The 11,441-nt window shown below is 45.9% G+C and overlaps 2 protein-coding genes and 1 long non-coding RNA gene across 22 annotated transcripts in view; 1 reads left to right on the top strand and 2 right to left on the bottom strand.

Moving 5' to 3' along the window:
• The window catches only part of lamp1a (lysosomal associated membrane protein 1a), a 37,289-nt gene extending 31,964 nt beyond the window's left edge, over positions 1-5,325 (bottom strand). Inside the window, exon 1 of the mRNA XM_052500187.1 lies at positions 5,010-5,325. Within this exon, the coding sequence (XP_052356147.1) occupies positions 5,010-5,061 (52 nt within the window). The 5' untranslated portion in view covers positions 5,062-5,325. The remainder of the gene's footprint in view (positions 1-5,009) is intronic.
• A 2,260-nt stretch (positions 5,326-7,585) lies between these two features.
• LOC127916855 (uncharacterized) lies at positions 7,586-8,990 on the top strand. Of its 20 annotated transcripts, none has more exons than XR_008096346.1 (4): positions 7,589-8,634; positions 8,666-8,727; positions 8,759-8,820; positions 8,852-8,990. It is a non-coding gene; the product is annotated as an uncharacterized LOC127916855 (long non-coding RNA). The 20 variants fall into 20 exon arrangements; XR_008096344.1 differs by having other exon boundaries at positions 8,666-8,758; positions 8,790-8,820; XR_008096343.1 differs by having other exon boundaries at positions 7,586-8,076; positions 8,108-8,634; positions 8,666-8,990.
• A 1,196-nt stretch (positions 8,991-10,186) lies between these two features.
• The window catches only part of cul4a (cullin 4A), a 49,787-nt gene continuing 48,532 nt past the window's right edge, over positions 10,187-11,441 (bottom strand). The window contains exon 24 of the mRNA XM_052500138.1: positions 10,187-10,948. Within this exon, the coding sequence (XP_052356098.1) occupies positions 10,853-10,948 (96 nt within the window). The 3' untranslated portion in view covers positions 10,187-10,852. The remainder of the gene's footprint in view (positions 10,949-11,441) is intronic.

Below are 11,441 nucleotides of genomic sequence, written 5' to 3'. Positions count from 1 at the left end.
ACATGATCATCCAGAACCCTCACGTGATTCAACATGATCATCCAGAACACTCACGTCTTCAACATGATCATCCAGAACCCTCACGTGATTCAACATGATCATCCAGAACCCTCACGTCTTCAACATGATCATCCAGAACCCTCACGTCCTCAACATGATCATCCAGAACCCTCACGTCTTCAACATGATCATCCAGAACCCTCACGTCCTCAACATGATCATCCAGAACCCTCACGTCCTCAACATGATCATCCAGAACCCTCACGTTCTCAACATGATCATCCAGAACCCTCACGTCCTCAACATGATCATCCAGAACCCTCACGTCTTCAACATGATCATAGAGAACCCTCACGTCTTCAACATGATCATCCAGAACCCTCACGTCTTCAACATGATCATCCAGAACCCTCACGTCCTCAACATGATCATCCAGAACCCTCACGTCCTCAACATGATCATCCAGAACCCTCACGTCTTCAACATGATCATCCAGAACCCTCACGTCTTCAACATGATCATCCAGAACCCTCAACATGATCATCCAGAACCCTCAACATGATCATCCAGAACCCTCAACATGATCATCCAGAACCCTCACGTCTTCAACATGATCATCCAGAACCCTCACGTCTTCAACATGATCATCCAGAACCCTCACGTCCTCAACATGATCATCCAGAACCCTCAACATGATCATCCAGAACCCTCACGTCCTCAACATGACCCAGAACCCTCATGACTACAACATGATCCAGAACCCTCACGTCCACAGCTGAGAAGCATCGTCATCTGTCCGTACGACCAGAATAAGTTCTAGCAGTTCAGTTCCAAGCATGAGAGGAGTTCTAGAATGTTTCCTGTGATGATGTAACGACAGTGCAGATGTAAAACTGGCAGGTTCCTCCCTCCTCCTTCACATGTACCATTACCAAACCCCCTGTATTACCAACCCTCTAGTCTGGCACACAGCCTACTACAGACTATTAATACCTACTCTGTGTTCCAAATGGCACACCCTATATAGTGTACTATTCAGACTCATTTACACCTGCTGGCTACCACAACGGACACAGAGGTCGAGGGGTTAAATATGTGTCTACCGACATGCTGTTAAAGGTCAGGTTATTAGTGTGTGGCTAAGGAGTGCCTGACCAGAGGGCGTGAGCGTGCCTCAGTAGTCTAGACAGGCTTCCTTTCTCTCCTCAGACGATCAATTCATCCAAATCAGCACTTGAGTTCAGACAGAATGAATGTCAGATGAACTAAGAGTACATTCTAAATGACACCCTATTCCCTATATAGTGCACTACTTTTGACCAGGACTATTTTTGAGCAGCCCTATAGGCCCTGGTTAAAAGTAGTGCACTATCCCCTATAGGTCCTGGTTAAAGGTAGTGCACTATCCCCTTTGGCCCTGGTTAAAGGTAGTGCACTACATTAGGAATAGGGTGCCACTTAAGACGTACCCTGTCTACCTAAGATGAGGTCATCAGCTTCGAGAGCAGGGAGCCTGACGAGGCCTGATGCGGGCTCTGGTTTCATTAATTACTGGAATTGATTTGGCCAAGTGCATCTGCCTCTCTCTGTTCAGTGCGCTTTCTGATTATGCAGTGGTCTCTGCTCAGTTTGGCAGCTGCGCGACTGAGAGGGAGAAGAAGCCTGTGTGCTTTGCGATTTACCGGATCGTTTTTTTCGGCAGTTTTAATTGAAGATCACTCCGCGACCAACACGATGCAGCGCTGTAGTTCAGCAGCAGATGATGCGCCGTCAGCCAATGACTTGATATTCTCACTCGCCAGCTGTCATCAAACGTCGTTAAACTAGCCATAAATTCTGACTGAGCTCAATTGTCATGAAACACATATACAGCGATGAGTTTCTCTCGCTTTCATACAAACTAATAACGAGGAGCGCCCACAATGTATTTTGTGTGTTAAAGTGCTTAGTAATGAGTCTCGCATAAGGAACAAATTAATTAAACGACATGTCCTGAGCAAACATCCACAGCATGATGGTAAACCCAGGGAGCTCTTTCAGAGCAGGGCTGAAATGCTTCAGGAAACATCGCTTCGACAGTGGAAAAGTAATTCAGCTAGCAAGGCATTGCTGTCATTTTATAAAAGAAATATGGGAGTACTAACTAACTCTCATAGTAGTAGATGTGAGTTTCTCTTTCAAACAATCCCCTGGCCTTGTACACAGCTAATAGCCAACCATCGTCAAAGCAAGTTAGTTAGCTACTGATAGTGCAACCCTAAGTAACAATAAAGATGAAGACAAGTCATCATTTTTATTCTTTACTGAATAAACTGATTGAAGCATTACGCTGTTTGAGGCAAACCCACACACAGTTCTGGGTTGCTCATCTACAGCAGGAAGCGGTCTCGTGCCTGACTGAGAAAGCAGTGGATGTTCTGGTCCTGTTTGGCACCACATACTGATGGGAGTCAGGCTTCTCAACTCTGGCGTACTTAAAAAACAAGTACAGATAAAGTTTCAAGGCTGAGAATGACCTCAGTGTTACACTGTCTAAAAACATGAGCCCAGAATAGACACGTTGCTGTTAAAATACAATACATATTTTATATTCTGAACTGGAATAAACTGATTGATCACATCACACAGATATAGACTAGAAAAGGACTGCATGTGTGTTTTCTGGTCTATATATGTGTGATGTGATCAATCAGTTTATTCCAGTTCAGAATATAAAATATGTATTGTATTTTAACAGCAACAGCTCCAACCTAGACTTTCTTTCAACAATAATTTCTACAGTAAGATGTACTGTAGGCCTGATCATTTCTACAGTAAGATGTACCGTAGGCCTGATCATTTCTACAGTAAGATGTACCGTAGGCCTGATCATTTCTACAGTAAGATGTACCGTAGGCCTGATCATTTCTACAGTAAGATGTACCGTAGGCCTGATCATTTCTACAGTAAAATGTACTGTAGGCCTAATAATTTCTACAGTAAGATGTACCGTAGGCCTAATAATTTCTACAGTAAGATGTACCGTAGGCCTGATCATTTCTACAGTAAGATGTACCGTAGGCCTGATCATTTCTACAGTAAGATGTACCGTAGGCCTGATCATTTCTACAGTAAGATGTACCGTAGGCCTGATCATTTCTACAGTAAGATGTACCGTAGGCCTGATCATTTCTACAGTAAGATGTACCGTAGGCCTGATCATTTCTACAGTAAGATTTACCGTAGGCCTGATCATTTCTACAGTAAGATGTACCGTAGGCCTGATCATTTCTACAGTAAGATGTACCGTAGGCCTGATCATTTCTACAGTAAGATGTACCGTAGGCCTGATCATTTCTACAGTAAGATGTACCGTAGGCCTGATCATTTCTACAGTAAGATTTACCGTAGGCCTGATCATTTCTACAGTAAGATGTACCGTAGGCCTGATCATTTCTACAGTAAGATGTACCGTAGGCCTGATCATTTCTTCAGTAAGATTTACCGTAGGCCTGATCATTTCTACAGTAAGATGTACCGTAGGCCTGATCATTTCTACAGTAAGATGTACCGTAGGCCTGATCATTTCTACAGTAAGATGTACCGTAGGCCTGATCATTTCTACAGTAAGATGTACTGTAGGCCTGATCATTTCTACAGTAAAATGTACTGTAGGCCTAATAATTTCTACAGTAAGATGTACCGTAGGCCTGATCATTTCTACAGTAAGATGTACCGTAGGCCTGATCCTTTTTCGTGTTTATCTGTACTGTTACTTAGGGTTGCCCTATCAAAAAGCCTGTCTGTTCTGCATCTGTGTGATGTGATCAATCAGTTTGTTCCAGTTCAGAATTAAAATTATTTATTGAATTTTAACAGCAACAGTTCCAATCTAGACAGATGTGCGTTTTAATGGTGTTCGTCTATATTGCATTTATTTTAGGTATAATGGCAATGAAATATACCGATATTTATGTATAGTTGCATATTTTCCTAAGCTTGGGTCCCAGGAAAACAGAATTCAGTGGGTTATTAATGTCCATTAACTATCTGGCCTGGTTGAGAGCAGAGAGCAACAGGCCCTGCTGTGCCTCATGCACCAGTGTGATGATGACTCAGGGAGTTTTACTCCAGTAGTTAAACATAACCCTGCCTGCCTCACGTCCTCCCTAACACACACACACACACACACACACACACACACACACACACACACACACAAAGAGATAGCAAAACAGACAACACTGAAACAAAGAGCAACCACACTATAACACTATAATACTGTTTCCACGGCAGTAGAGACACTGTAATCACAGGTTGACTACAACACACACATTATCAACCCGATTACAGTTCTTATGTAGGCCTGGATCTTATCACTATTAAATACAAAATAAAGGCAAGGGACAATGTTTCAAATGTCAATGAACCTGTGACCTGGCCCGTGAATAGCAGCACAGCACACAAACCTTCCACAAAACAGTAGAAAAAAAACTAGACCACAACTACATCAGGCTTATAGTCGGTTGACAACACATCTGTGTGTTCGTGTCACTCAGTATGAGCGGCCAGCTAATGGTCGGTCATAGAGGCTCCAGTGTTTCAACACACAAAGCACCTCTACGGTCACGTGAAGCGTTCCCGGAACAATGGGTTGACAGAGAGACAGACGCGCTGTTGATTTTAGGAAAACAAACTGCCCGTTTGTCTGTTCCCATTTGATTCACTTGTCACACAACATGTCCTGGACATCATGACGAAATCAACATGTTGTGTACAAATACGACAGAGAGAAAAAAAATAACATTACACCGAAACGTCCATAAATAAAACGTATATCCAAAAACAAAAGAATATGCTTTATGTCATAGGCCCCTATATTATTATTTATGTCTAACTTCCTTATGCCGAATTAACAAATTACCATACTACACGATAATATAATACTAGCGGAGATGATGACGTCGTTTCATTTCCCCCTCCGTCTCAGTAACCGTCCTCGATCGACCACCACTATAATTAACACTTACCAAGAATCGCAAAGCAGGCGATCCCGACAAGGAATGGACATGTTCGAGTCATGTTTCAAGTCCAGAGTTCAGTTTAACGGATAGCACACACCGCTTGTCCAAAGCAGCTGTCCAGGCAGTGCAACAACAACCCCGAAAAGTAAAGATCGACCTTCCTTTTCCTCTTATTCGGTCCCCTTTTATATGGCGGTTATTTAATCTTTTTTCATATTCTTGGTCCTGTTTTCGGAGCAGGTTGCAGGAGTCGGACAGTATCGCTCCCTTTCATGTCCTTAATACCAGGAGGGAACGTCCAGTCACGTGAACCAAGCTTTAGAACCACCCAGCACCGTCACGTGAGGCAGCCAGCGACACCCTCTTACAGCCCGATGGCGACCGACACCTCCCCTTCCTGACACAACTCAGTACTGTGCTACTCCTGGCGAACCCTGCTCAAATCAAAATCTACTGTAAAATACTGTATCATAGAATGTGTTATTTCGTTTTGGATATTTGAAAACGTCAGCTAAAAACAACAGCTATTTATAGGCCAAGGGAGGCCCCTAACAACCCTAAAAAGGAAAAAAACATATGTACATAGCAGATAAACAAGTACTAATGATCTAGTAGATGTGTTTTATGTTGCGTTAACTATGTATACTGCTGTCTTGGTTCACTTGGAAAATACATCAATGTGACCTGTCTGGTTAAATAAAGGATGGTGGCCAATGTTTTATAACTGGTCTGTGATCTATGTGGAGAGAGAGATATAAAACCCAGTGTCTTATAGTAGAGAGGAAAGGCAGACAGCAGTAGTCAGAGTCTTATAGTAGAGAGGAAAGGCAGACAGCAGTAGTCAGAGTCTTATAGTAGAGAGGAAAGGCAGACAGCAGTAGTCAGAGTCTTATAGTAGAGAGGAAAGGCAGACAGCAGTAGTCAGTCTTATAGTAGAGAGGAAAGGCAGACAGCAGTAGTCAGTCTTATAGTAGAGAGGAAAGGCAGACAGCAGTAGTCAGAGTCTTATAGTAGAGAGGAAAGGCAGACAGCAGTAGTCAGAGTCTTATAGTAGAGAGGAAAGGCAGACAGCAGTAGTCAGTCTTATAGTAAAGAGGAAAGGCAGACAGCAGTAGTAGTAGAGAGGAAAGGCAGACAGCAGTAGTCTTATAGTAGAGAGGAAAGGCAGACAGCAGTAGTCAGTCTTATAGTAGAGAGGAAAGGCAGACAGCAGTAGTTAGTCTTATAGTAGAGAGGAAAGGCAGACAGGTAGTCAGAGTCTTAAAGGCAGACAGCAGTAGTCAGAGTCTTATAGTAGAGAGGAAAGGCAGACAGCAGTAGTCAGAGTCTTATAGTAGAGAGGAAAGGCAGACAGCAGTAGTCAGAGTCTTATAGTAGAGAGGAAAGGCAGACAGCAGTAGTCAGAGTCTTATAGTAGAGAGGAAAGGCAGACAGCAGTAGTCAGAGTCTTATAGTAGAGAGGAAAGGCAGACAGCAGTAGTCAGAGTCTTATAGTAGAGAGGAAAGGCAGACAGCAGTAGTCAGTCTTATAGTAGAGAGGAAAGGCAGACAGCAGTAGTCAGAGTCTTATAGTAGAGAGGAAAGGCAGACAGCAGTAGTCAGAGTCTTATAGTAGAGAGGAAAGGCAGACAGCAGTAGTCAGAGTCTTATAGTAGAGAGGAAAGGCAGACAGCAGTAGTAGTCTTATAGTAGAGAGGAAAGGCAGACAGCAGTAGTCAGTCTTATAGTAGAGAGGAAAGGCAGACAGCAGTAGTCTTATCAGTAGTCAGAGTTATAGTAGAGAGGAAAGGCAGACAGCAGTAGTCAGAGTCTTATAGTAGAGAGGAAAGGCAGACAGCAGTAGTCAGAGTCTTATAGTAGAGAGGAAAGGCAGACAGCAGTAGTCAGAGTCTTATAGTAGAGAGGAAAGGCAGACAGCAGTAGTCAGAGTCTTATAGTAGAGAGGAAAGGCAGACAGCAGTAGTCAGAGTCTTATAGTAGAGAGGAAAGGCAGACAGCAGTAGTCAGAGTCTTATAGTAGAGAGGAAAGGCAGACAGCAGTAGTCAGAGTCTTATAGTAAAGAGGAAAGGCAGACAGCAGTAGTCAGTCTTATAGTAGAGAGGAAAGGCAGACAGCAGTAGTCAGAGTCTTATAGTAGAGAGGAAAGGCAGACAGCAGTAGTCAGAGTCTTATAGTAGAGAGGAAAGGCAGACAGCAGTAGTCAGTCTTATAGTAGAGGAAAGGCAGACAGCAGTAGTCAGAGTTATAGTAAAGAGGAACAGCAGTGAGACTGAGCCATGTGAGGAGCCAGGTCAGGGAAGAGTACTGCCCTGGGCAGTCAGCTGACTATTTCGGTGTTTCAAATGGCACCCTATTCCCTATAGGGGCTCCGGTGAAAAGTAGTGCACTAAATAGGGACTAAGGTGCCGTTTGGGATATAAGCAATATCAAGGCGAGATGAGACAACTTGGTGCCTCGCCTTCAGTTAGTTTGACTTTCTCTCGTCTTCATCCGTCTATTCCAGGGATCATCAACTAGATTCAGATGCGGGCTGATAATACAAATATTTGTAGACTGCAATTTGACAGTAAGAAGCCCAAACATATATTTCAAATCAAATCAAATTTTATTTGCCACCTGCGCCGAATACAACTGGTGTAGACTTCACTGTGAAATGCTTGATTGCAAGCCCCTAACCAACAACGCAGTTTAAAAATAATGGTAACAAGAGGAATGAAATACACAATGGAGCTCCATACAGGAAGTACCAGATCAATGTGGAGCTCCATACAGGAAGTACCAGATCAATGTGGAGCTCCATACAGGAAGTACCAGATCAACGTGGAGCTACATACAGGAAGTACCAGATCAACGTGGAGCTATATAAAGGAAGTACCAGATCAACATGGAGCTATATACAGGAGTACCAGATCAATGTGCAGAGGTACGAGCTATTTGAGGTAGATATGTACATGAAGGCAGGTTAAGTGACAAGGCGTTATAGATAAGATTGAAATGAGTGTGTTCTGTGTGTGCGGGTTTTATTTGACCAAAACAACATGGTTGATTTCTTCAGGGGTCCTGGTCAGTAAGGTTGATTTCTTCAGGGGTCCTGGTCAGTAAGGTTGATTTCTTCAGGGGTCCTGGCCAGTAAGGTTGATTTCTTCAGGGGTCCTGGCCAGTAAGGTTGATTTCTTCAGGGGTCCTGGCCAGTTAGGTTGATTTCTTCAGGGGTCCTGGTCAGTAAGGTTGATTTCTTCAGGGGTCCTGGTCAGTAAGGTTGATTTCTTCAGGGGTCCTGGTCAGTAAGGTTGATTTCTTCAGGGGTCCTGGCCAGTAAGGTTGATTTCTTCAGGGGTCCTGGCCAGTAAGGTTGATTTCTTCAGGGGTCCTGGTCAGTAAGGTTGATTTCTTCAGGGGTCCTGGTCAGTAAGGTTGATTTCTTCAGGGGTCCTGGCCAGTAAGGTTGATTTCTTCAGGGGTCCTGGCCAGTAAGGTTGATTTCTTCAGGGGTCCTGGCCAGTAAGGTTGATTTCTTCAGGGGTCCTGGCCAGTAAGGTTGATTTCTTCAGGGGTCCTGGTCAGTAAGGTTGATTTCTTCAGGGGTCCTGGTCAGTAAGGTTGATTTCTTCAGGGGTCCTGGCCAGTAAGGTTGATTTCTTCAGGGATCCTGGCCAGTAAGGTTGATTTCTTCAGGGGTCCTGGCCAGTAAGGTTGATTTCTTCAGGGGTCCTGGTCAGTAAGGTTGATTTCTTCAGGGGTCCTGGCCAGTAAGGTTGATTTCTTCAGGGGTCCTGGTCAGTAAGGTTGATTTCTTCAGGGGTCCTGGCCAGTAAGGTTGATTTCTTCAGGGGTCCTGGTCAGTAAGGTTGATTTCTTCAGGGGTCCTGGCCAGTAAGGTTGATTTCTTCAGGGGTCCTGGCCAGTAAGGTTGATTTCTTCAGGGATCCTGGCCAGTAAGGTTGTTGAGAATGTAGGGCTGATGGTGTGATAAGAGGACTACTCTAAACGCAACACTTACAAGCAGCAGCAGCTCCTCTGACTCATCACTAAGCCACAGACATCCTGTTCTGTTGGGAGGAGGGGCAGCCTCACTGAAGATGAGAACCGCAATAGTTTAAAATACTTTGCTTTTCTGTAATAGTGAAATAATTTTATTATTCAAATAGCAAACTGCTGGTAAACAGACTTAGTATTGGTTGAGATGGAGAGGAGACAAGAGGAAGCCACTTCAGACACACCCAGGGATGAGGAGAGTTTGGGGGGGGGAGAGGTGATTCCACAACAGCGCCAAAAGGAGATAAGCTGGGACCAGAACCTCTGACATCACAGGTCAATCACACTCCTACTACAGCAAGGATCATTTGTTTCTGAGGAATGACTTCACAGGCAGAATTACTCCGCTTCAGAGGCATGCCCTGTCATCCTGTAGCCTAGCCTAGAGCCATGCCCTGTCAGCCTGTAGCCTAGCCTGGAGCCATGCCCTGTCATCCTGTAGCCTAGCCTAGAGCCATGCCCTGTCAGCCTGTAGCCTAGCCTGGAGCCATGCCCTGTCAGCCTGTAGCCTAGAGCCATGCCCTGTCAGCCTGGCCTAGAGCCATGCCCTGTCAGCCTGGCCTAGAGCCATGCCCTGTCAGCCTGGCCTAGAGCCATGCCCTGTCAGCCTGGCCTAGAGCCATGCCCTGTCAGCCTGGCCTAGAGCCATGCCCTGTCAGCCTGGCCTAGAGCCATGCCCTGTCAGCCTGGCCTAGAGCCATGCCCTGTCAGCCTGGCCTAGAGCCATGCCCTGTCAGCCTGGCCTAGAGCCATGCCCTGTCAGCCTGGCCTAGAGCCATGCCCTGTCAGCCTGGCCTAGAGCCATGCCCTGTCAGCCTGGCCTAGAGCCATGCCCTGTCAGCCTGGCCTAGAGCCATGCCCTGTCAGCCTGTAGCTCCCTCCATAGACAGAAACATCATGTTGGTGAAGACATTTGAAAGTATTAACAGAGAACACTTGAGATTCAGTCGAGGATTTCTTCTCACAGGGTCAACCAACTACTCAGTCACACACAACTACTCAGTCACACCCCTGTTACACACAACTACTCAGTCACACCCCTATGTTACACACAACTACTCAGTCACACCACTATGTTACACACAACTCCTCAGTCACACCCCTGTTACACACAACTCCTAAGTCCATTTGATGTTCACACCATGAATTAACTTCATTAAATATCAATTTATTCATGTTTCCTTTCTCTCTCTTACAAAGAATACAATCTGGTCTACAAAATTCAGAGCGTGGAAAGTGTTGGTCAAAATACAGGAGAGAGTGTCCCCCGACCCAAAAGCATCCCTCCCCTCGTCACTCCTTGTAATCGGTATCCATGTGAACCCCCCAACCTGTTCCCTGTCTGACAACACTGCCAGTGTTACCCCAGGCTGGTACATGTTATGTTACCTCACAGAAAAAACCTGAATAATCAACAGGAGCTAAACTACAGTGGAACTGAGACAGATAGATGTGGACAGACCCCACCCACCCCACCCCCCTCCCAAAACAACACATTTGAGAAAGTGCTACATTGTTCTCGTTGTTAGCGTCGTCAGCGGATGATGTGTGCCGGCCGGCCTTCCACCCACCAGACAGACTCCTCCAGCCCCAGGACCCAGCCTGCTCTGAGTCCCCCAATGAGGGTGGTGTTGGCTGGGCTGGTGTTGGACCAGGTTTGGCACTGGCCTCCAGACTGGCCCCAGAAGCAGGGGGGGGAGGGGCGGTGAGGCAGTTCAAGGAGAGATGGGGCTATATCAGGGCCAGCTGATGCTGACTCGCTGAGCCCACTGGCAGGGCACCGGAGGGGTGGAGGATGGAGGTGGCGCCCCCCTCAGGCCACATAGTGGTACTGGTTGGGACTCTCCTTGTCTCTCTCCATGTAGTCTCTGTCAATCAGCGACTCAATCCGCTTCTTCAGGTCTCCAGGCTGAGGAGAGAACACACAGAGGAATGACAGAGGAGAGAGAACGCACAGAGGAGAGAGAACACACAGAGGAGAGAGAACACACAGAGGAATGACAGAGGAGAGAGACCACACAGAGGAGAGAGACCACACAGAGGAGAGAGACCACACAGAGGAGAGAGACCACACAGAGGAGAGAGACCACACAGAGGAGAGAGAACACACAGAGGAGAGAGAACACACAGAGGAGAGAGAACGCACAGAGGAGAGAGAACGCACAGAGGAGAGAGAACGCACAGAGGAGAGAGAACGCACAGAGGAGAGAGAACGCACAGAGGAGAGAGAACGCACAGAGGAGAGAGAACGCACAGAGGAGAGAGAACGCACAGAGGAGAGAGAACACACAGAGGAGAGAGAACACACAGAGGAGAGAGAACACACAGAGGAGAGAGAACACACAGAGGAATGACACTGAAGGGTATGCAGCTTAGAGCTGAGGGTGTACAGTGCAGTTTAC

Source organism: Oncorhynchus keta, chromosome 37 (assembly GCF_023373465.1).
Source record: "Oncorhynchus keta strain PuntledgeMale-10-30-2019 chromosome 37, Oket_V2, whole genome shotgun sequence".
In the NCBI taxonomy this organism is placed as follows: Eukaryota; Metazoa; Chordata; class Actinopteri; order Salmoniformes; family Salmonidae; genus Oncorhynchus; species Oncorhynchus keta.
The sequence above is the reverse complement of the archived record's forward strand: the minus strand, read 5'-3'. Positions and strand labels throughout refer to the sequence as shown.